This window comes from Lepus europaeus, chromosome 7 (assembly GCF_033115175.1).
Source record: "Lepus europaeus isolate LE1 chromosome 7, mLepTim1.pri, whole genome shotgun sequence".
In the NCBI taxonomy this organism is placed as follows: Eukaryota; Metazoa; Chordata; class Mammalia; order Lagomorpha; family Leporidae; genus Lepus; species Lepus europaeus.
Window position 1 is genome coordinate 38,076,976 of NC_084833.1, and position 25,512 is coordinate 38,102,487.

A 25,512-nucleotide genomic window follows, 5' to 3' on the forward strand; every position below is an offset into this window, starting at 1 on the left:
GGAGAGATTTTGTTTGGGGATATGAATTGGAGTAGTCCAATGTGAGTATCTGTTAGCAATATAAAAGAAAAGTCATAATTTGTAGAAAACATGTGTGATACTACCACAAATGTTTTTGGTTCTCTTGAGATTTGTCAAGGCATTAGTAGCCATTTGGGGAATGACTGAAATTTAGAGTTGTGAAAGTGATTTAGTTAGAAATAGCAGGAGGAATATCCAACTATTTTCTGTAGACTGTCGTGAAAATTCCTGTGGATTTTACTTTGATGTGGCAACAGCAGTAGAAACCGTCACCAGCTCTGGCACTTGGACTATTATTGTTTAATGCATATTCTATGACTGGGATAATTCTGTTCATTGCAAAACACAATTTTACTTTGGAAGATTTCACAGTGCTCAAGGGCTAATAGGTGTCTGAGTACTAATTCCATGCTACTTGTCATTTTGTTTCATCTGTATGAGAATTCTAAGTGGAGCGCCACTTTATACAAAGGGACTAGCAGTAGATTTAAACACAGGGGTGGGCATGTGGCACTGCAGTTAAGACACCACTTGGGATGCCTGCACCCGTGTTGGAGTCCCTGGGTTTGAGTCCCAGCTCTGCTTCTAATCCAGTTTCATGCTAAGGTGTGTACCTTGAAAGGCAGTAGGTGATGGCTTAAGTACATGGGCCCCTGATACCCATCTGAGAGACCAGGATTGAGTTTCTGGTCTCTGGCTTTGGCATGGCCCACCCTGGGCTGGGTTGCAGGCATTTGGGAAGTATTTCTCTTTCTCTCCTTCTCCCTCTCCCTCTCCCTCTCCCTCTTCCCTTTCTTTCTGCCTTTCTAATAAATAAAATGATGATAAAAAAATACAAACAAGGATGGATCAAACTGAAATAGTTTTAAATAGTTAAATTGTCTATGTACACTTACAGTTAGTCCTCTATATCCATGGGTTCAGCCAACTGGGGATGGAAAATATGTGGGAAAACAGACTTTTTATTGTCATTATTCCTTAAGCAATACAGTATTCCTTAAAAAAAAAAAAAGATGTATTTATTTGAAAGGCAGAGTTACAGAGAAAGAGAGAAGGAAAGACAGGAGAGATCTTCCATCCACCGGTTCCTCCCCAAATGGTCACAATTGCTTGGGCTGGGCCAGGTCAAAGTCAGGAGCCGGGAGCTTCTTCCAGGTCCTCTATGTAGGTGGACAGGGGGTTTTGGACCATTCTGTTGCTTTCCCAAGTGCATTAGCAGGGAACTAGATTGGAAGTGGAGCAGCTGGGACTCGAATCAGTGCCCCTATGAAATGCCTGCATTGCAGGCCATGGCTTAACTCACTGAACCACAGTGCCAGCCCCAGCAACAGAGTATTCTATTTACATAAGTTTACACTGTTTTAGAGATTGCAAGTAATATAGATATGATTTAAAGTATACTGGTGGATGTGAGTAGGTTATAGAGAAGACTGCACCATTTTATTTAAGGTACTTCATCACTCATGAATTTTGGAATCCGTGGGAGGTAGAACCAATCTCTCACCGATATTGCAGGAAGATTGTCTATATAACATGTCAATTTTAAATCCATCTATCGAGTATATATATAAATAAAAGTAAATCCTTAGGAGTGGGCATTCCATGCAGTGGTTAAGACACTGCTTGACACAGCGATAGCCCGTATCTGAGTGCCTGGGGTTTTAGTCCTGGCTCTGCTTCCAGTCCAGCTTCCTGCTAATGCACACCCTGGATGGCAGCAGGTGATGACTCAGGTGGTTGTGTCCTTGTCACCCATGTGGGAGAACCAGATGGAGTTCCCAGCTCATGACTTTGCCCGGTTTTGACTTTTGTCGACTTTCAGGCAGTGAAACCAGCAAATGGGAGATCTCTCTCTCTCCCTCACTTAACTCTGTCTCCCTCTTTCTTTCTTCCTCACTTCAAAATAAATAAAATATTTTTTTTAAGATTTAAGAAGTCCGATTCATTTATAAATAACATACAGTAGTATAAAACACATATAAAACATTCTGCATATGTAATATATATAACACTCTGTATTAACATAATTTCAGACTTTCAAACTTTTAATTTAATTTGAGAGAAAGAGACAGACAGAGAGAGAGAGATCATCCATCTGCTGGTTCATTCCCTAAATGCTAGCAACAACCTACCAGGAACCCAGAACTTAATCATGGTCTCTCATGTGGGTGTCAGAGATTCAAATACTCGAGTTGTCACCTGCTACCTCCCAGATGCATGGGAAGCTGGATGCTGGAATACAACGTGAAGCCAGCACTTGAGCCAGGCACTCCAATATGGAATGCAAGTATCAGAAGTGGTATCTTTACTGGCGCCGCGGCTCACTAGGCTAATCCTCCGCCTTGCGGCGCCAGCACACCAGGTTCTAGTCCTGGTCGGGGCACCAATCCTGTCCCGGTTGCCCCTCTTCCAGGCCAGCTCTCTGCTGTGGCCAGGGAGTGCAGTGGAGGATGGCCCAAGTGCTTGGGCCCAGCACCCCATGGGAGACCAGGAGAAGCACCTGGCTCCTGCCATCGGATCAGCGTGGTGCGCCGGCCACAGCACGCCTACCACGGGGGCCATTGGAGGGTGAACCAATGGCAAAAGGAAGACCTTTCTCTCTGTCTCTCTCTCACTGTCCACTCTGCCTGTCAAAAATTAAAAAAAAAAAAAAAGAAGTGGTATCTTAACCACTCCAACAAATGCCCACCCCTAGACTTTTAAAATGTTCCAGTCAAAAAGGATTTTTCATATACCCTTCAGTCAGATTTCCCAAATATTAGTACTCTTTTTTACCACGTATATAAAATATATTTCTTCTGAACCATTTGAGAATAAGCTGTATGCATAAAGCTCCCATATCTCTAAATACAGTAATGTTGATTCCAGAAACACAGGATACTCTCATAACCAAAACTGAACATAGAGGTTCAGCTTTGATATAAATAAATAAATATTTCATATGTAAATATGTATTTATAATGATCTCATCTATAATTTTTACTTAAATTTCAACAGCCCACTGATAATCTTTATAGGAGAAAAAAATGTGTGGTCCAGGATTTAATTCAGAATTGTGAACTGCATTTGGTTCCTGTGTCTCAATAGTTCATTTTAAAATTTCTAGAATGATTTTCTTATAATCTCTATTTGAAATAATGTATATAATTAAAATTAGTCAAACTTGGCAAAGAAATTATTTTAGAGTACAGTAGAAATAATAGTGGCAGTTAACATTTATTGAGAGTTTGCTATGTGTTGAAACTTTAATATATTCCACTCAATGAGGTACACAGGATTTGTTATCGCAGGTTTACAAATTAAGATATGGAGGCTTTTTTTTTTTTTAAGATTTATTTATTTGAAAGGCTGAGTTACAGAGAGGCAGAGAGAGAGAGAGAGAGAGAGAGAGAGAGAGAGGTCTTTCATTCACTGGTTCACTCCCCAAATGGCCTCACTGGCTAGAGCTGAGCCAATCCAAAGCCAGGATCCTGGAGCTTCTTCCAGGCCTCCCACATGTGTGCAGGGGCCCAAGGACTTGGACCATCTTCTACTACTTTCCCAGGCATAGCAGAGAGCTGAATCAGAAGAGGAGCAGCAGGACTTGAACCAGCACCCATATGGGATGCTGGCATTGCAGGTGGAGGCTATACCTGCTACACCACAGCACTAGCCCCAGTGTGGAAGCTTTAGAGGTGAAAATCCTTGATATGGTCGCATGGTAAATGGCAGAGCCAAGAGTGGAATCAATATCATTGTGACTCAGTTCATTCCTCTTCATTTCTAAGCCTGTAATTTTGCACACTGCAAGGCACAGGAATGGAGGAAAGCTCCACTCACCTGCAGCTCAAAGTAGGTCTACAACTAGCCATCAAAGGCAGTCAACTGCCCAGTATGTCCTGCAGTAAGGTCACTGGAAGCATTTATTAATAACAAGTACTTTCTAGAATGAAGTTTTCTTGCCTGGTCAGTCCATTTTACAGTTGAGATCATTGAGACCCAATAGGAGAGAAGTGGCTTGCTCAAAGTAACACAGTAAGTATGTCTGAGCCAGAGTGAGAACTACAGTTTAGTGCCTTTTTCACTATATCCCATCAACTTTTTTTTTAAAAAAGTTTTATTTATTTATTTGAAAGTCAGAGTTACACAGAGAGAGAAGGAGAGGCAGAGACAGAGAGAAGTCTTCCATCCACTGGTTCACTCCCCAATTGGCTGCAACGGCTAGAGCTGCACTGATCCGAAGCCAGGAGCCTGGAGCTTCTTCTGGGTCTCCCTTACAGGTGCAGGGGCCCAAGGACTTGCACCATCTTCTTCTTTCTCAGGCCATAGCAGGGAACTGGATCAGCTTTGGAGCAGCTGGGACTCAAACTGGTGCCCATATGGGATGCTGGCACTGCAGATGGTGGCTTTACCTGCTACACCACAGTGCCAGCCCCTCCCATCAACTTTTATGTCTCTGAGATATATATGTATCATTGCATAGTTTTTTCATAAGATATACTTTCCATAAACTTAGAAAAGACCCTTCATATACATTTTTGCACCAAAATAAATTTGTATGTTAGTTCCATATTTCCACAAACATATTTAAATACCCTTGTAGCCTTATTGGGTCATTTACAGGTAGAGAAAGTATCTATTGTTTTCTTCTAATACTTATAAGGAGCCTTCTGTGCTTCCAAACTAAATCTTCATTTACTCTATGTCTACTCCTTTAATGACACCTTCTAGATATGTTCTATCAACCAGTAATTTTCCAGAAAAAGTGAAATAGTTCCTCACTTTTTCTGATAATGTTTGATAGCTAAAAATATTTTTTTGGATGCACTCTCTTCTTTCATGTTGTAGTCCTCTGGGAGGATGATTTGGTAGCAAAGATCATTGATCTTACTATTTGGATAGACATGGTGAGCTCATAGATGAGTGTTACTTTTCTGATTCATACCATTTCATTTAATGAGCCATTTTGAGAGCTCACAGATTAGAGAGTAAGGGTAAAAGAGAAATGGGAAGGGAGCTTGCATAATTGGGACCTATTTGAACTGTATAAGCCTTCCAAGAACATTGTTTTGTTTTAACTCATAAAACTCTGTGAGCTGTATTTATCCCCATGTTGCTGATAAGACTAAGTTTTTTTTTGTAAGAGATTAAGTTAGCCCAAAGTCACAAAGCTCATTAAGAATGGAGGCTGTTGTCAATCCCAGGTCTGATTATGCCCCTGTAAATATGGAGAGGATGAGAAAAGACTAGACAATCTACTGATTCTACAAACATTCGTTAGGTAAAGCACTAAATGCTGAATTAAATGAGATTTTTTTGCCTTCAAGGGAGAGGAACTGTATACTCGAGGTATGAGAGTTCAAAGGAGAAGGGAAATTACTTCTAGCAAGAAAGATTAAAGAGACCTCATCAAAGAGTTGGCATTTCAGGAGAGCCTTGAGGGATGGTGGGAGTTATTCATGAGGAGATGTGCAAAGGAGCATATGCATAGATAGGGAGACAGACTGAGAAAGGTATTAAAAATGTTTGGTTTGGTTGAAATGTTGAATTCTTGAAAGAACATTATGGGAAAGAAACCTTGAAACAAATTTGGGGCCAGACTGAAGACTTTCTTGGCAGACTAGTAGAGTTTAAGATGTTGAGTGACTAGTGAAGTTTTTTGAGCTAGGGAGTAATTTGATCAGATATGACCTTCAATAATTGTTATCTCATAGCAGAGAGTTTGGAATTGAGAGAGGTCAGGGAAACAAATGAGAAGCTGATGGCAATAACGTAGATGAGAATTATTTGAGAATCTGCATTAGAATAGTGAGGGTGAGGAAGGGACCTATGTGAAAGATGTTATAGAAAACAAATTGAGATTATCTTAACTGGGATGGCAGGGAACACATTGACATTTAATTTTAAAATTACCAGAAGTTGATTGATGTATTGGCAAAATTAGAGACAAAAGAAACTGTTTCCTAAGAGAAGATATTAAAGGCAGTTTTGGTTGAGTTCATAAAGGATATGGGGACGAGCATCTGAAGTATAGGTATGGAGGTCATAAAAGAGATGCATGGACATAGATTATAGAATAACATGCCATGAGTATAGTCTTGGGAGTCTTTTCTTTTGAGGTGATTATCAGAAACATTAGATTGAGAAAGCTGACCAAGGGAGAGAAGGTGGAAGGAAGGGAAAAGAGAGAAAGACGTATCCTTGGGAACCAGTGGAGTCAGGGTGTGGAAAGAAGATCAAGTGCCAGACGAGAAGGAGATCCAGGGCAGAGTTCTGTCCCAAGAGCTGTGGGAGGGGAGATTCTGACCAAAGAAGTGAGAGATCCACACTGACATGCTGGAGGGGAATGCCCATGACCAGACACTGAGAAAAGGCCTTGACTTTAAGTGTATTTAGTATCATACAGTAGGGTGCAGAGAGTGACCTTGGGGTAAAGAAGCTGATTGAGAAACAGGCATTAAGGAACTGCAAGTTCCTGATTTGTGGATAGTAAAAAAAAAAAAAAAAAAAAAAAAGCCTGGAACGTTTTCTATATTTGATGGGAGTCTACCAGTTTTAAGAGGCAGAAACCTAGCTGAGGCATAATAGAGGATTTATTGGTACACGTAGAACTAGAAAGTCCAGAGGTGGAGTTGGATTGAGCTAATGCTGGATCTTGGGGCTTAAAACTAATGAGAGTTTTCTCATGCTTTCCATTTCTGAGCTTTGGCTGTCTCTACTTTTGTGTTTTTGCTTTATTGTTTCCTGTTACAAATAGTCTATCTCTCTATGGTGGAAAATATAACCCTCAGTGGCCTTGAATGTATCTAAGCATCTTGAGACACCTTATGAATAAAGAGTTTTCTGAGGAAAACTTTTAGGAGAACTGTGATTGGCCAGACTTGCTCCACAGTGCTGTCTTTGAACCATGGGATGGGCTACCTGGAATCATGGACTCATCTGCAATAGAACTCTCAAAAGAAGGAAAAGAAAGCAGGGAGGGAGACATGCTAGAGAGCTTCCATATCCCAACCCACTAGACTGTAGTAACTAGGCATGCTGTGGGAACTGTTTGTGTAGTTGGAATAATCCAGAATGAACAAAGGATTGCTGGAAAATACTAAGGGCCCACTTAAATCCTCGATAATATAAAGTTATAGTGGAACCAACTGAGTCTAACTTTGTCCTGTAGTGCCTAGGAGTCCAGGAATAGAGGTGATGAAAGATGTGATGTATTCAGAATTTGGGTTTGATGACCCAGGATTTAATAAGGGAGCAAGGAAAATCAGGCAGGAGAATCAAGTAGTTCATTGTTAGTGTTTGGCATGGGATTCAGAAAGTGTAGGGGGCAAATGAAACTACAGTTTGCTGGTTCATTTATTTACTTTCATCAAGGCTGTTTATTTGTTCTATGACTAAATATAGTAATGAACTACAAGTATATGAAAGTGTATTTTATTTTTACTAGCACAATTAAATTTTCCAGTGCAGAATTAGGCTAAGTCATTTCTTTCTTACACTTACTCAATGTAGTATCAATCATAGGAGTACTTAGAAGTAATCAGAAGCAAATCCATGAGCTAAAGAAATCTGTACATGACATGAAAGAAAAGTTTTCTCATGAAATTGAGATTTTAAATAGAAATCAAGGCAAAATGTTGGAAATGAAGAATTCAACAGGACAAATAAAACATTTCGTGGAAAATCTTAACAACAGAATTGGTGAGGCAGAAGAAAGAATATCAGAGGGGCTGGCACTGTGGTGTAATGTGTAAAGAAATCCACTGCCTGCAGTGCTGGCATCCCTTATGAGCACTGGTTTGAGTCCCGGAAACCACTTCCAATCTATGCTATGGCCTGGGAAAGCAGTAGAAGATGGCCCATGTCCTTTGGTCCCTGCACACATGTAGGAAACCTGGAAGAAGCTCCTGGCTCCTGGCTTCAGATGGGCACAGCTGCAGCCGTTGCAGCCATCTGGGGAGTGAACCTGTGGATCGAATTCATCTCTCGCTCTCTTTCTCTCTTGTAAATCTGCCTTTCAAATAAATAAGTCAATCTTTAAAAAAAAAGAAAGAATACCCAAGTTAGAAAGCATCTCTGGAAATTTTACAGTCAGACCAAAAAAAAAAAAAAGAAGAAGAAGAAGAAATTAGAAAACTAAAAAACAGTGTTGGAGATCTATGGGATGCTATCAAATGACCCAGCATACATGGGTCTTAGGAGTTCCTGAAGGTGTGGAAAGAGAGAATGGACTAGAAGGTCTTTTTAGGTGCCGGCACCATGGCGTAGCAGGTAAAGCTGCTACCTGTGTTTCTGGCATCCCATATGGGCACCGGTTCTGGTTCCAATCCAACTCTCTGCTATGGCCTGGGGAAAGCAGAAGATGGCCCAAGCCCTTGGGCCCCTGCACCCACGTGGGAGACCAGGAAGAAGCTCCTGGCTCCTGGTTTAATTTCTGACTGTTCCAGTTACAATACAGCTTCCTGCTAATGCAGTAGGGAAGACAGTGGATTCGGGCCTAATGCCTGGGCCCTTGCCACCCATGCGGGAGACCCAGATGGAATTTCTGGCTCATGGCTTTGGCCTGTTCCAGACCTGACTGTTAAACTTATTTTGGGATCTTTCTCTGTCTCTGTCTCTCTCTCTCTTCTCCACCCCTGTTGCTCTACCTTTCAAATAAATAAATCTTTAAAAACCAACAGTTAGCAGAGGCTGGCATTGTGGCCTGATGGGCTAAACCACTGTTGGGTTAAGCGGCCACTTGTGATGCCAGCGTCCCATATTGGAACACATGTTCAAGCCCTGACTGCTCTACTTAGGCTCTCATTTCCTGCTAATGCTTGGGAAAGTGGTAGATGGTGGCCCAAGTATTTGGGTCCCTATTATTCACTTGAGAGACATGGCTGGAGTTCCAGGCTTGTGGCTTCAGCCTGTCCCAGCTGCAGCCTTTGCAGCCATTTTGGAGTAAACCAGCAAATCATAGATCTCTGTCTCTGTCTTTTCCTCTCTGTCACTCTGTTTTTTGAATCTATGAAATGAAACTTACAAATAAAAAGAAGTTAACAAATATAGAGCCTGGTGTTCTTTGTAGTTCTTTGTGTATAACTTCTTAAGGTGACAAAGTAGCTGTCTGCTGTATCCTTCAAGACTTCTCCCTCAGCTTTCAGAAGGATGGATGAAAAAAGGGAAATGTCCCAGTAGTCAGCTTCCTTTAAGAAGACATCTTGGCCGGTGCCGTGGCTTAACAGGCTAATCCTCCGCCTTGCGGCACCGGCACACCGGGTTCTAGTCCCGGTCGGGGCGCCAGATGCTATCCTGGTTGCCCCTCTTCCAGGCCAGCTCTCTGCTATGGCCCAGCAAGGCAGTGGAGGATGGCCCAAGTGCTTGGGCCCTGCACCCCATGGGAGACCAGGAGAAGCACCTGGCTCCTGGCTTCGGATCAGCGAGATGCGCCGGCCGCAGCGGCCATTGGAGGGTGAACCAACGGCAAAAAGGAAGCCCTTTCTCTCTGTCTCTCTCTCTCTCACTATCCACTCTGTCTGTCAAAAAAAAAAAAAAAGAAGAAGAAGACATCTTGAATATACCAGTAATTCTGCTTGCCTATCATTGGCTAGAATTTAGTCACATGGACATACGTAACAGAGGATGCTGGGAAATAAGACCCTTGAGTTGGGCATGTTGTCTGGACTACAGTCAGGGTTCGGTTACTTAGTAGGAAAGGAAGAATTGTTAGTGGTTAGGTGGTTAGGTAAGGTACAAGTAAGAAAACCATTCCAAATGGCTTAAACAGTTTCCAAATGCCTTGTAAAGCAAGGTAATACAAACTGTTCCAGGACTGATCGGCCACATCTAGAAACCAGTTCTCTCCTGCTTCCCAGGTGGCTTTCTCTTGTATGGGCTATACCATGGCTATTGTCACTTCTCATAGCTTATTACATAATTCACACAGGGTTTCATCCAGAAAGAGATGACAGTCATACCTACTAATATTGCCTTATTTAGAAAGAAAGCTATCTTTGTCCTTCCACTATATTGACCAAAGATGGAGTAACTGGTTGGGTCTGCCTCTAACCAGTTACTGGAATGAATATTGTGATTTTTCAAGGCCAAGTGGTATTTATTCATGGAGCTGAGTCATGGAAAGGAGGGGATATTTGAACAAAACCAGGTTCTGCCAGGAAGGTGTGGAATGGGTGCTTGGTAGGCAACCAGCAGTGCCAGCCAGATTTCCTCTCTCTATTATGCAGATCTCGCCCAGTGTGTGGTCTATTTTGAGTCTCTCCTGCCAAATGAAGCCTTTCCTGATCGCTATCACTGGACTGTGTGCCTTGTTATTTTGTGCTTCAGGTGTGTCATTGTATGCTTGTCTCCTCATCTTCATTGGCTTTTCTCTAAGGAAGGATCTATTACGCTTCTCCTATATGATGTTTGATGGCAGTAATGACATTTTTAAAAACATATTTATATATTTACGTATGTATTTATTTCTTTGAAAGAGTTACAGAGAGAGAGACAGGTGGCTCTATCAGCCAGGGATGGGCCAGGCCGAAGCCAGGAAACAGGAGCTTCTTCCAGGTCTCCTATGTGGATAGCAGGTGCTCAAGCACTTGGGCCATCTTCCACTGCTTTTCCCAGGCCATTAGCAGGGAGCTGGATCAGAAGTGAAGCAGCTGGGTCTCATACTGACACCCACATGGGATGCTGGCCTCACAGGTGGTAACTTTACCTGCTACATCACAGTGCCAGGCCCTAGTAATGACATTGTTTAACCTGAAATTGAAGGAGGGGTTAGACAAAGGGTTTCTTCTCATTTTCAATTTCTTGATATTAGAAACCTTATCAGCCTATTTAAAAGTAAATTCCATTGAAGTTTATGCTTAATGAATTGTGCTTATTTAAAATGAAGTGAGATACATCCTGGGAAAATCTCAGTACTTCCTTTGCCCTACCTATGTTGTTTGGTCTGTTATAGAAGCTCAGTAAATATTTGTTGGTTGATGTTAGTTATAATTTTTTTAAAACTATAACATTATTTCCTCACATGGGTGGATATTACATGTGTTTATTGCTAGAAGGTAAAATGACTATGTTGTCAGGAAAACTTTGCTCAGGAAATGTCAGCATTGCTGGAAGGTTTATTGATTTATTTCTAAAATAAAGTCATATTTGGGTTACTGTAACAGGAAACAAGAGATAAAAAGACCAATTTGATGCAGGTGGAACTGAAATATCTTTGAATTGAGTAAAACTTTTTAGTATATAGAAGAGTTCTAAAAGCCTTGGAGATGGAGATTTAGTAGGTGCATGTTTACTTTTTGTTAAGTGTTATTGCTTTAGTTTTTGTGCATTTATAGAGAGATATATAGTGATATATATGACTTAATTTCCCCCATCTCTCTGAAGAAATTCTAAGGATTTTAGAGTTCTGTAGAATTTCTGTAAAAAGGGTTTCTTAATACATGTAATAAGTTGTTTCTTTTTTAAAATAAATTCTTTATTTGAAAGGCAGAGCCTTAGCGAAGGAGGGTGAGACAGAAAAACAGTGAGATCTTCCATCCAGCAGTTCCCTCCCCAAATGACTGCAATAGCAAGGTCTGAAACAGACCAAAGGCAGAAGCCAAGGATTCCATCTGAGTCTGCTGTGGGACGGTAGGGGCCCAGACACTTGGGTCATCTTCTGCCGCTTCCCAGGAATATTTGCAGGAAGCTGAGTTGGAAATGAAGTATCTGTGAATTCAGCCAGCACTCCAATATGGGTTGCTGGTGTCACCAACAAATTAAACCCATGGTGCCACAATGCCGGCTCTAATACCTGTATATTCTCAAAACATATTCGCTATTTACAAATCCTTTTATAGAAGTTATATGAAGATGGAAAAATTTTCAGTGTTCTTTGAAGAAATAGGGTAAGTCAGACATGATAAGTTGATTTGGGATTACTCTTATAATCTATATTGGATGAGGTTTAACCTTCATAGGCGGAATGTCCAAGGGGAACTATCAAGGATACCACTTGGTTGATGGCCTTCTTCATTCACTAAGAAAATAACCACATCCTTGTTCCTCTTAAAGCCAGTAGCAGAAAGTAACACAAAATAATATTGTTCTATTTCTAGAATTTTTGAGGGTACATGGATTTCAAAAATTTTTTGCACCAACATATAACTTATTTTTAAATTATTTTTTCTGTGAACTTTTTCAAACTTGTACATTACTTTATTTGCATTGTTTTATTTCTAGGATTTATATGATTTAGACATACAATAGGACCTTGGGCAAGGCACATAGGAAACAGGTTCACATTTCTTATTTGTTAAAAAAAGAAAATAAATCCAGGAGTGAGTGCTTGGAGATAAGTTTGTATGGCCCATGACAGATGATTGTTTAATGGACCATTATAGTAGGATAATGAAAATGAGAAATACTGCACAAATGTTAGTATGCTTTTATTATATATATTGATATCAAAGATACCTAAAAGGTAACCAGTACACCTCTTTCGGTGTCTTGATTTTTCACAAGAGTCATCACAATTCTGAGCCCTTGATCAGGCCCTAACATATAAATGAATATGTGATTCAGGACTCACAGCAGAAGTAGTATTGTAATATTTTTTGCTGTTTAAAACAGTTGCCAAAATTTTGGATCCTGCTGATTTGAAAGTATACTTAATAAAAGAATGTCACTTACCTCCTATTAAATGCTTTTCTGTGGCTCTACTTGCCCAGTTTATGTCTAAACGAGGAATGCCTTCTCTGAAAATAGTGTTCTAGGCTGATGGTTGTGCCTATTGTACTTTGCACACAGCATGGCACTATGGTGATCCACCCACTTGGAGAAAATTTAACGACATCATTGGAGAGGCAGCCTGGACGTGTTTGGGTCTGATCTGTGATACTTACCTATACATGGCATACACAGAAGGTGTATAAAGAAACAATGAAAGGAGAGAGAAGATATTTCTGAGGGGTGGATTAATGTTGGTCAGAAGGGAAAGGCTAAACTCAAGGTGTTTTTCAGTCAGCACTTAACTGTAGCACACTATCCAACTGTCTGGTGACCGGCTCTGCAAAGTGAAGGCAGCATGAGAGTGAATGTGAGGCTGTGGCTATGCCCTTCTGGTGTTGTCACCTCCTCCTCAACTTCCCCATAATGCGACAGAGAAATTGCCATTTGTTATTTTTGTGCAAAGTATATTTCTTGCCTGATGGATGCAGTTGCTGTGGTCTCCCTCTGCTTTGTCCACCCCATGGCTCCTCACAACAGCTGCTGAAAACTACAATCCCCTCATCTGCCCTCCCCAAAGCTTAGTACATATGTCTAGTCAGTGTGGATATTGTATTCATTATTCCAATAATTCTTGGCTAGAATCCTAGACCGCAATGAAATTTCTGTGATAGAAGAAACCTAAAACCACACATTTTTCAGAGAAATAACATCAAATGGTTTATTCTTTGTTTCACACTTGCCTCTCTTGTTTCTTTAAATTGTCCCCCAAGTGAAGAAATCTCAGTCTAATTTAGCATGTTTCATAAAGGTATTAACCATTCCAGCTCCCTGCTAATGTGCCTAGGAAAAGTAGCAGAAGATGGCCAATGTACTTGGGCAAAGAGACCCAGGTGAAGCTCTGGCTCTTGGTTTCAGCCTGACTCAGCCCTGGCTGTTGAGGCCAACTGGGGAGTGAACCAGCAGATGGAAGATATTTCTCTCTCTCTCTCTCCTCTCTCTCTCTGTAATTCTGATTTTTAAATAAATAAATTTTTAAAAATAAATAAAGGCATTAACCTTCTGGCTCAGATTCCCTTCTGAAATGTGGCCTACTCATTCATATACACCACTGACTGCCCAGTGTCCTATGTCGAATGAGTGCTGTTCTTGCTTTCCCTTCCTGCCAAGGGACATAGATAGAAAATGTCATGTAGTATATGCATTAGGAGTAGATGTATCTGGCTTCTCCTAGTCATGGATGTTGCTGGCATCTGGAGAATGAACCAACAGATAGACAATTTCTCTCTCTCTCTCTCTCTCTCTCTCTATTTCACTCTGGCTCTCACTCTCTTTCTGCCCTCAGGTAATGAAAAAAATAAAGAAACATTAAAGTAGAGGATGTAATTCAAAACACTTGCTTCCCCATAGGAGCTCCTGTTCTGAATTTCTGGCACTTGTGAATAATAAATGCACACAAAACAGATTCATAAAGACATTGTACACTGAGCTAGTAGGATCCTGTTTCCTGGAATGGTTCCAAATCCAGTGGGTGAGCGGAAGTCTGTCTGGTGGGTTGCTGGTTTCCTCTCCTCCACCCTTTCTTTGTCTTTTCCTTTTCTGTCTTGCTCTTTGCTTCTGGAACTGTTGCAGCAAGCAGAACATATAGGAGTTGCCTTGAGTTAGACTGCGTCTGTATTTGAAGTCCTGCTAGACTTGTTTTAATTCTGTGAGACCATGTGTATAACACGGAGTGCACTGAGATACTACTGTTGACCAACGGATTGGCGTTCCCATGTTTTAAGTCCCTCTCCACCCTTCCTTAAGAAAATATACTTCCAGCATACGTTGAGAAAGAAAATTTTTGCCCTGGCACTGGATACTTTAAAAATCTAGCCAAGTAATTCTTTCCTGTTCGGAGAGTGAAGGGGAATGAAGGAGTAGAAGTGAAAGGAGAGTAAATATGCAGAAAAGGAAAGATAAGCAGAAAGTCTTTGCATTGTTTAAATCACAGTATTACCCTGTTAAATTCAGATTCTTAATACATTGGGACCTAACTGAGGCATTATAGCAAATACCAAGTGTCTGCTTTGTATTAGGTCTCATGCAGGGGAATACCAGTTTAAAATACCCATGGAATCAAAGAGGGAGTATCATGATGGCTTCACATTTGTGGTAGTCTTCAACTTGGACCCTTTGAATGATGTTTCAGTTGACAGAGGCTGCATAAGGGGTATTTTCAGTGAAGAAAAATAATGTGAGCAGAGTCAGAGGTGGAAAAACATGGTGTTTGGGTGTAGTGACAGGGTAAAATGAAGTAGGCGACAAGGAACCCTGGCTGAAAGTGGGAAAGGAAATGGGGTCCTCCTGAAGATCCAGCTCAGTCGGCAGTTGGGGGAGGGGTGGTGGTGGGGAGCCTTTGGGAAATTGCTCCAAGTTGTGCGTTTTAAGATTTAGATCTCATGGTATTATAATTAATTGGTTTGAAGCCAGAGTTTTGTGGAAGTTCATGGCAAGAATTCAGAGAAAAAAGCCAGGCCTAAACTTAGGTGACAACAGGAAGAGTGGATGGATGAGACCCTGCAGAGCACACCCTGTGGTCACTGCAGAGAGAAGACACAGGCTGCAGAGGGGGAAGCCGGGATGCTGTGATGAGAAGAAAATCATACCCACTTTCACCCTTCTGTTCTCAAACAAATGATTTTTTTGATAGAGTTTACAGCCATTGGAAGAAAAACCATTGTATATGGATGAAAACAAAAAATATAAATGTAATTATTTAGGAAATAACATGGCTTTCTGTGGTCAAGCTATAGGTTCTCAGGCTAGTGTAATGCTAAGAGACCTTTTGGCTATGATATGGAAGCGCAGACCCAGGCAGGGAATGAGATGCAGCTGGTCTTTGCTGTTGGGAGCCATGGGTGAGGATTTTGCCTCACATTCAGCGCCCTTTTTTTTTTCTGGGAGTTGCTTTAAAAGCACAGCTCTAGAGGGCTGTGCTGTGTGTCCTAGTAGCGTCCCAGAGAGTTGTGGACATATTTGACCTCACACTCAGGGATCCCATTTTCACTGCTTTCCGCTGCTTGTCTGTGGCTACAGGCAGGATGGCACTGATGGTCTGTTGGTAATTTCTCCAGGATTGCAGTTCTGAGTTCCTAATGCATGGGCTGTCCTTGTTAGCTTTAGTCTGCTGGGTGAGAACTATTGATACTCAAACAAGGATCTTAACCTGCCTCTCCTCCCTTGGAATTATTTCCTACTCTGCTGGTGACTCACCAGAGTCATCTCAGCGCCGGAAGAAGTGGATAAGTATTTTCCAGCCCAGCAAGGACTGGAATATTGGCTGCTGCACTTCCCAGCTGTGTGGTTTAAGCCAAGTCACCTAACCTCTCAGGGATTCTGAGAAGCAGTGCTGCTATCCTGAGATGATTAAATTAAGGAATATCTGCGTACCTTCTATCACTTTCACAGTGCCTGCAACTGCCCTGGGCTCATTACCAAGGCCTTTTCTTCCAGAGTTTACAGGACTTTGCCCCTGACCCTGCTATTTATTCACTTTGCTCTTTTCTGCATCTGAGCTTTGAGACGTGAAGTATCCCCATGGTCTAACATAAGAAATACTGGCTCATAAAGTAAGGAAAATTGTGAAGAGGCTCTGGACCATGCAACTGCTCAGTCTGCAGATCTTTTCCAAGCTGCTGTGCTTATTATTCATTAACACAGCAGCCTGCTCAATTTAGGTAGATACATTCCTGAAGGCTCCATGGGATATGTTTACTCTAGTAAGAAACAAAGTAATCAGAGTAGTGTGTCTTCTTGAGCAGATTATCACCATCTACCGCATACTGGTGGTGTTTATTTCTCCAGATAGTTGGCTTGTATTTCAGGATAAGCCTCATGCAGAGAATTCATTTTGTCATTTATATTAACGATAAGTAGAGGAGAAAGAATACTTTTTGAAGTTAGGTTGCATGAGTTTTCCCATGGTTTATAAAGGGCCAGAGATTTGGGGAAAGGAAGCAAATATTTTGGCTAATGTGGTTAAGCACTCTTTTCTGTTGACAAGTTAAGATAATCAGGTGTTCTGCCTTTTGCCACTTCCTTTATTAACTTAAAAAAATATTCTTTGCTGGGGGCCTAGAACAACAGGCTGAACTCAAGGAAAAGCCCATAGACACAAGGACATTAAAAACTAATATTAGAAACAAAAGTGTAGCAATCTTGTAACAGCCTCAGTCTGTTTATAGTATTTATTTTTTGGCAGCCTCTGGGTTTTTAACACTGCTCTTTCAGACAACTAGGAGGAGCAGAGTCACACAGCTATTAGAGGCTGGGATGGGAGTGGGAGGTGTGGGTAAAGATGGCTACTGCCTCTTCCAGCCTTTATGGTACAGTTTGATCCTTCTTTTTTTATCTTTTAAAATGTGACTTTTTAAACACTGAACATTACAGCTGATAGCATTATCAGTTGAACTTACTGAGTGAGCCAGGGGTGTAGAAAGCCCCTTGATAGTGCTTGCACCAATTGCACCAAGCCTGCACGAAGGCAGCCTACAGAATGTTCTGGCATTGAAATGGTGAATGTTTTCCAGGAGATACTTCTGAGAAAGCAGATCCTGGCTAATGAGTTGGATGTTGGTGGGTGGTAATAAAGGAGTGTGTTGCATGCCCTGTCCTTGGCCTATAAGACGAATAAATGTGCAAGAAACAACCAGGAGAAGTTTTCAAGGGAAGTAGCATTGCAGTTGAATATTTAAGGGGAAAAATTGAGGAGAAGCCTTTAAAAGATAGAGGGGTGGACTTGGCTAGAGAACTTGCCAAAGGGAAAGTTTTTTTTAAAAGGCTACATTCTATTTATTTAATTTCTATCTATTTAAAATGCAGAGATTAATATCCTATTCTCTGGTTTATTTCCCAGATATCTGCAACAGCCTAAGCTGGGCCAGGCCAAAGCCAGGAGTTAGGAACTCAATGTGGGTTTCCCACATGGTTGGCAGGGATCCAAGAACGAGCTCTGCCCTGTCTTCTCCCAGAGAGCTTGTTAGCAGAAAGTTGGAGTGAGGAGGGGAACCAGAACTCTAACTCAGACACTTTGATATGGGATGTGGGCATCTCAAACATTGGCTTAACTGCTATGCCAAACACCTGTCCCAAAGAGAAATACTTTTAGATGGGTGCACTAAAGAGACCTTAAAATTGTCTTCTTCAATCCTTTGTTTTATGTGTGGTAAGTACACTTAAATGAACTTGGAGAAGTAAATGGCCATGAGGTTTTTAAAAATGTAAATCAAGGCACAAAATTTTTTTTAGGGTTTATTTGAGCAAACAGTGATTCGTGAATTGGGCAGCTCCAAACCTGAAATAAGGTTGGAGAGCTCAGCAAGGCGATGAAAGAAGGAGGCTTTAAAAGGAGAACACAGAAGTAAAGAAAAGAATGTATTTGATTGGTGATGGTTGTACAATAGCCTTGTAAGTGTTAGGATTGGTGGAGCTTAAGTTCTGTTTTTCTTAAATATAGGCATTTCCAAGAAATAGCTCATTAAGATTTGCATGTGTTTGTACATCCTACAAAGACAGCTATGAAATCTCATTGACTTTTATCTGCTCTGAGATTCTGCATGCCTCATTTCCATTTTAATTTACACCAGCAAGGCTAAGGCTATGAAGTAAGTTACTGTGAAGCCTAACTTAGGAGATCCTTGAATGGCATGTCATATTGAGCTTAGGTGCTAGAATGCCTTGTGAGACACAAAGAACATGGTAAGAGGAGATTTAGGGAGACTTTTCTTCAGGGACATGAACCATGTGTTTAAGTTGTAGTGTTGCTTGAGAATCCTTTATTGTTATCGAGGAAATAATTCAACATATTTTCCCTTTTGATTTCTTAATTGCTTTGATCCCCTATATGTCTCTGCTAAAGCCAGATAAGGATCAGGTATTCACCTTCATCAGGCTATTTGTATTTTCACTGGGAAAAACTTCTCCGGAAAAAATAATGTACCCCAAAGTAGAGTTTCAGATCCCAATGACTTCAGATCTTAGATGTAGTAAAGGAGCCTCAAGGGACCTGAAGCCTATGGAGAGGATATTGTATGCCCGGCACTTGTTTTTGTTTTCTTTCTTTCTTTCTTTTTTTTTTTTTTTTTTTTGAATGAATAAACCTTTTAGTGAATTAAAGAATTGATGAATGTGGCTCAGCCATGCAGATGCCTACAGAAGAAATAGAAAAGGCAGGGGAGATTTACATTTTAGAGTTTGAATTATAAGTATTAAGTTTTATAAATTTTAAGAAAGTTTAAATTAAAATTACAAATTTTAAAGGAGGATTTGGTGACTATGTGGTCCTAAGACATGAGGGAGGACAGCAATTAAAATTAAGGTGATGGAATCTAGCTGCCTGGCAGATGATTCTGACAGCCAGTACAAATACAGTGCTGTATTTGATCACGTGACACATAACCATCATTTTTAAGTACAAGGACACTTCAAAGAGTTCACAGAAAATTGAATTAAAAGGTAAGTTCCTATTGGTACAGAATTTTGAATTCCATACATAGAGATGTCTTCAGAAAGTTCATGGACTTGCATAAGGAGCTCAAGAAACTCAACAACACAACAAAATTCAGTTAAGAAGTGGACAAAGGACTTGAATAGGCATTTTTCAAAAGAGGAAATTCAGATGGCCAACAGACACATGAAAAAATGCTCAGGATCACTAGAGCCATCAGGAACATGCAAATCAAAACCACAATAAGGTTTCACCTCACCCCAGTTAGAATGGCTCTCATACAGAAATCAACAAACAATAAATGCTGGCAAGGATGTGGGGAAAGAGGTATCCTAATCCACTGTTGGTGGGAATATAAACTGGCGCATCCACTGTGGAAGGCAGTATGGAGATACCTCAGAAATCTGAAAATAGATCTACCATATGACCCAGCAGTCCCCCTCCTGGGAATTTACCCAAGGGAAATGAAACCAGCATATGAAAGAATTATCTGTACTCCCTCTTCATTTCAGCTCAATTCACAATAGCTAAGACATAGAATCAACTCAGATGTCCATCAACTGATTACTGGATAAAGAAATTGTGGAAGGCTTACACCATGGCATAGTGGGTAAAGCTGCCACTTGCAGTGCCCGGCATCCCATATGGGCTCTGGTTCAAGTCCTGTCTGCTCCACTTCCAATCCAGCTCTCTGCTATGGCCTGGGAAAGCAGTAGAACATAGCCCAAGTCCTTGGGCCTCTGCACCTGTGTAGGAGACCAGAAAGGAGCTCTCCTGGCTCCTGGCTTTGGATCCTCGAAGCTCCAGCCATTGCGGCCATCTGGGAAGTGAACCAGTGGATGGAAGACCTCTCTCTGTCTCTGCCTCTGCCTCTCTCTAACTCTGACTTTCAAATAAATAAATAAATAAATATTTTTTTTAAAAAAGAAATTGTAGCATATACACACTATAGAATACTACTCAGCAGTTAAAAAAATGAAATCTTATCTTTTGAAACAAAATGGATGCAACTGGAAACCATTTTACTTAGTGAAATTAACCAGTCCCCAAAAGACAAATACCACGTTTTCCCTGATGTGTGGTAACCAATAGAGTATCTGAAATGTAATGTATAGGAGTGAATTTGACATTTTGAGATTCGATGATTGCTTACAGCCCTCGTCTTTACTGTTGAGGAACAGTGGTTTTTTTTTTGTTTTGTTTTGTTTTTCTCATATTATTTGTTGAACTCTTTGCATACTGAAAGGTTAATCTGTGAATATAAAGGAAACTGAAAATAGATCTTTGTAAAAAAATTAAGAGTGAGAGTAGGAGAAAGAGGAGGAAGAAAGGTGGGAAGAATCACTGTGTTCCTAAATTTGTATATATGAAATGCATGAAGTTTGTATATCTTAAATAAAATTTTAAAAAGGTCATGGATTCAATGGGTGTTTAGCTAATCAGTTAAGATGCCTGTGTCTCACATTGTAGTGCCTGGGTTTGATGCCCAGCTTGGGCTCCTGGCTCCAATTTCTTGCTGTAGCCAACCCTAGCAAGCAGCAGCTATCCTTCAAGTAGTTGGGTTCCTTTCACACATGTGGATTCAGGTCTGGGCTTCTAGTATAGGCATCTGCCGTGGGCCTTTGCAGGCATTTGAGGAATGAACCAGAGGTTGGAGCTTTCTCTAACTTTTTCTCTCTCTAAAAAGAAAAAAAAGTAAATGGAAAATGCATATATGAAAAAAGTATTCATGGAGTTCATTTTCTTATGCACTAAAACTTAACCTTTTACTTTTTTAAAAAAAAAGATTTATTTATTTATTGGAAAGGCAGAGTTACAGAAAAGCAGAGGCAGAGAGAAAGAGGTCTTCCATCCGCTGGTTCACTCCCCAAATGGCCGCAACGGCCAGAGCTGGGCTGATCGGAAGCCAGTAGCCATGAGCTTCTCCTGGGTCTCCCACGTGGGTGCAGAGTCCTAAGGACTTTTTCATCATCCACTGCTTTCCCAGGCCGTAGTAGAGAACTGGATTGGAAGCAGAGCAGCGACTCCAACCGGTGCCCATATGGGATGCTGGTATTGCAGGTGACAGCTTTACCCACTAAGCCACAGTGCTAGCCCCACCTTTAACTTTTTTTTAAATAATTATTTATTTATTTGAAAGGCAGAGAGTTAGAAAGAAAGAGAGACAGACAGACAGACAGACACCTTCCATACACTGGTTCATCTCTGAAATTACCACTATGGCCTGGGTTGGGCCAGGCCAAAGCCAGGAGCCAGTAACTCCATCTGGGTTTCCCATGTGGGTGGCAGGTGCTCAAGCACTTTGGACATTTTCTGCTGCTTTTCTGGGTGCATTAGCAGTTAGTTGGATCAGAAGTGGAGCAGTTCAGACTCAAATTGATGCTCATATGGATTGCTGGTGTCTCAGGCAGTGGCTTAACCTGCTGTACCACAATGCCAGCCCCTATCTTTAAATTTTTTAAAAAAGATTTATTTGCTTGAAAAACAGAGTGACAGAGCTAGAGGAGAGAGATCTTCAAACTACTGGTTTACACTGCAAAGGGCTGCAACAGAGAGATTGAAGCCAGAAGCTGGAAACTCCATCTCAGTCTGTCAAGGGGGTGGCATGGGCCCAAGTACTTGGCCCATCATCTGCTGCTTTCCCAGGTGCATTACCAGGAAGCTGGATCAAAGGTATAGCAGCCAGGACTTGAAACTACCTCTCTAATGTGGGATGTTGGTGTCACAAATGGCAACTTAACCCACTGTGCCACAACCCTGCCTCCAGAAACATATCTTTTAATTCTATTTTCCCGTGAGGTTTTTTTTTTTTTTAATACTCTTGTATGCCTTTTAAAAATACTTTGAGAGGCAGAGAGACTGGGAAAAAAGACGGAAATAGGGTAGAGGAAAGAGAGGTAAAAGAAGCATACTCTCATCTTTGGTTCATTCCCTAAATGCCAACAGTGGTCCCTGCCTGAAGCGAAAGCCAGGAGGAGCTGGTAACTGGTGTCTCTTGTGGATTGCAGGAACATCGCTTTGAGCCATCACTGCTGCCTCCCAGGGACTACATTAGTTAACAGGAAGTTAGAGTTAGGAGACAGAGTGGGGTACCCAACTCAGGCACTCCAACAGGGGAAGCAGGAATAGCATCTAAACCTCTAGGTAAAAGTCCGATACAACGTGTTCATCCTGAAGACCTTCCTTCAGTTTACCTGATAACAAGTATATAAGTCATGGTTCCCATTTCCTGCTTTTTCTCCCTACTACCTTCTATTCAAGTTTTTCTCTCATTTCTGTATGTTCAGGGAAATGGAAGGAGAAGTGGGGCTCAGAATGAATTATATATTCAAATATGTTACGGAAGGACCCAAAGAATTCTCCTTTTCTTACTACATTCTCCTGCTACTTAAATTTGTCATTTCAGAATTTCTTTAGGAAAATATTTACTTTAAAAATATATACAGACTTTTGTTTGGGAAGCTGTGCTTACAATGAGTCTCACTTTTTGCCTCTCTTTTGCAAGGGATGTGCTGTCCTTGGTTGTGCAGAGATAACAGGCTGACTTGCCTCCTGAAGGCATTCTTCTTGACAGACTGGTTTGCTCTGATCTGTATAAACACCCCTGCCTGCTGACTAGCAGTCTGTATTTATGAGGCCCTTGGAAAACAGTGCGAGCTGCAGAGAGTGACCATGAATAGCAAACTTAATTTGGTTTAATGTGTTTTGGCTTGCTTGACCTCACCAGAATAAGAATGTGCCTGCCTAAGTTATTGTATTGGAAGTTACAAAAAATTTCTAGAGACGCTTATCTCATTGGCAGAATCTTGGAACTGTTTTAGGGAAACTTTAAGTCCATGTTTAATGTCAGATAGACTAGAGAAATGTTGAACACAGAGCTTTAGTCACAGGTCCCATTTTTGTGAGTTCTGAATTTTCAGTCTGAATTACTTTATTTTTATTTTTAATTTTTATTTTTACCGTTGCTACCTTTTTTTTTTTTTTTTCTAGACAATTGGCTGGCAACGACCTTTCTTTTATCCACCCAAAGGCCTTGTCTGGGTTGAAAGAACTCAAAGTTCTGTAAGTAATGCAATTTTAGAGTTTCACAGCTGGCTCTGTATTTTCTTTCTGCATAGTCAACATGCTTGGAACTAGGTTAAGCACAGTGTTTTTTAGTTCAGGATTAAAAGATTTAAGGAGTGGCCAGTGGGTAGTGTGGGAGACTAGAGGCTGATTTCGACAAACTTGGTTCTAGATAACAAAAGTTAAAACTCTCAATAATAAGTATTCTGACCTCCAGGGTATTAAAGTTGAATGTTAGAGTTTTGTGTGGCTAAATGCACTGAATTAAAACCATATTTAAGTTCTACTGGTAAGATTTCATTACTACTTATTTTATGGCTATGAGAACTTTGAACTTTCTGACCCTAAAGGGGAAAAAGCTTATAAGAGCTTCAAATGTTAAAATCATTTAGCACGAAAGGAATTCAGGTACCTCTCGTTTACATAGATACTGAGAGATCAGGAAATGTATTTCTAGAAATGTCAGGAGCCTGCTGGGTGGCAGATTGGGAAACAGGTGAGCGAACTGCTCCCTCTTCTGCCACTGCCTTGCTGGCCAAAGTCACAAGACCTCTCTGGTTGCAGGCCCACAGTGAGCCTTTACCATTCTGTGGTTATTTCAGGCAGTCATTTCATTAATGTGACAGTAATAGCTTTAGGTAAAAATGAATTGAATTTCATTTTTGGTTTGGATTTACGCTTCCATTCTCCAGGCCCTAGTAATCAAATGATTAAAGCTCTATTTCTGCCATGGCCTCAGTTGCATTGGGGCCATTCCTGTTGCTGCCTAAAAGCCCAAAGTCTGCTATCCTCTTGGCAAATTGGCTTACCTAGGCTTTGTCCATTTTGCTACGCACTGCTTTATTACCATTTGAAAAGGTATTAGGGATACCAGTGAGTTTGCTTGTTGTACCTCCCAGTGAACTTGTTATACTTCCAATTAACATTTACTAACAGTACCTCAGGTGATGAACATTAACTGGAGTGCTGTAATTCCTGAGAATGTAGCAATGTGGGTTGCCCAGCAGGTCTGTGTGAGGAGATGGCTTGGGAGAGCAGCATAGGTTTCATTTCTGACTTTACATCAGATGTTTCTTGCTTTTTAGGCACTTCTTTTGTCTTGGAAACTTTCTACCTCTACTTTCTCTCTCTGTCTCTCTGTCTCTCTCTCTGTGTCATTGGAAATATTATTTGGAAAGAAACAGTTCTGAATTCTAATGAAAAATGGTAGCAATTGCTTGCTATTCACTAACCAAGAATTTCCTTCCAGAACCCTCCAGAACAATCAGTTGAAAACAGTACCCAGTGAAGCCATTCAAGGACTGAGCACTTTGCAGTCTCTGTAAGTAACTCTTCCCTTGTGTGCATTCTCGATTCATTAGGAGACCACTCTGGCTACTAAATGCGTAAAGAACTGGAATTCTCAGGAAAGGAGAGATTTAACTTTTCATGTGGGGTAAAGATTGGTGTGGCAAATGGCTGTTAGGAAAATATCCTTTGGTGAGGGAGGAGGTAGTACCGTTTACTCCTCTGTGTCTCAGAGGCTGAGGGTAAGCTACCAAGTAACCAGTGCTGAGGGTCATCTCTAAGCCGGCACATGGCTAATGATCACACCTCTTGGAGACCAGAGTTCTGTGGGTGCTGATTCAGTGTTTTGTGCCCTTGGTTTCAAGAAAACAGTCACAAAATGGTTTATGTTTCATGAATTAATAATGAGAATAAACTGATTTTAGTTCCTCATCTGTGGACATTGAGTATATGTTGGGGGTAACTTAAGTGCCTGAGCTACTTCCCTCCCAGAGTTTTCATTTTGAGAAAAATGTGGTTTTATGTGGAGAATTCACAGTGTCAACTCTTAATTTTTACTATTTATAATCACTAATGTCAAAATCTTTTTCATATAACACTTTTTTTTTGCCACTGTTATTGCAAAGAACTTGGTTTTTTTAATGTAAATTCCAAGTGCTTTCCATGCATTAAAGTACATGGTAGGTAAGGAGCAAACTACTGTTTGGAGAGTTTTAAATAACTTTCCCAACACCACACAGCTAGTAGGAGCAGAGTAGGGATTCAAAAACCAAGCAGACCTGTTTCAGAATTCTAACTAATGTAAATTTCTTTTGAGACAGTCTTGTAAGTAATGGGAAATGAACATGAAAATACAAATGTTTTAATAAAAAATATGTTGTAAAATCTAAACTATTTCATAATGAACTTAATGTCATAACTAAGGGGTGCCCAGTATTACATTGCTTCTACACAAATGGTAAGTTATG

General features: G+C 40.8%; 1 protein-coding gene across 2 annotated transcripts in view; it reads left to right on the plus strand.

Annotated features, from left to right (window-relative positions):
* The window catches only part of LGR4 (leucine rich repeat containing G protein-coupled receptor 4), a 124,311-nt gene that overhangs the window by 71,951 nt on the left and 26,848 nt on the right, over positions 1–25,512 (plus strand). Inside the window, exons 3-4 of one of the 2 annotated variants that reach the window (XM_062196379.1) lie at positions 23,183–23,254; positions 24,507–24,578. In XM_062196379.1, the coding sequence (XP_062052363.1) occupies positions 23,183–23,254; positions 24,507–24,578 (144 nt within the window). The remainder of the gene's footprint in view (positions 1–23,182; positions 23,255–24,506; positions 24,579–25,512) is intronic. The other variant, XM_062196381.1, reaches the window with a different exon arrangement.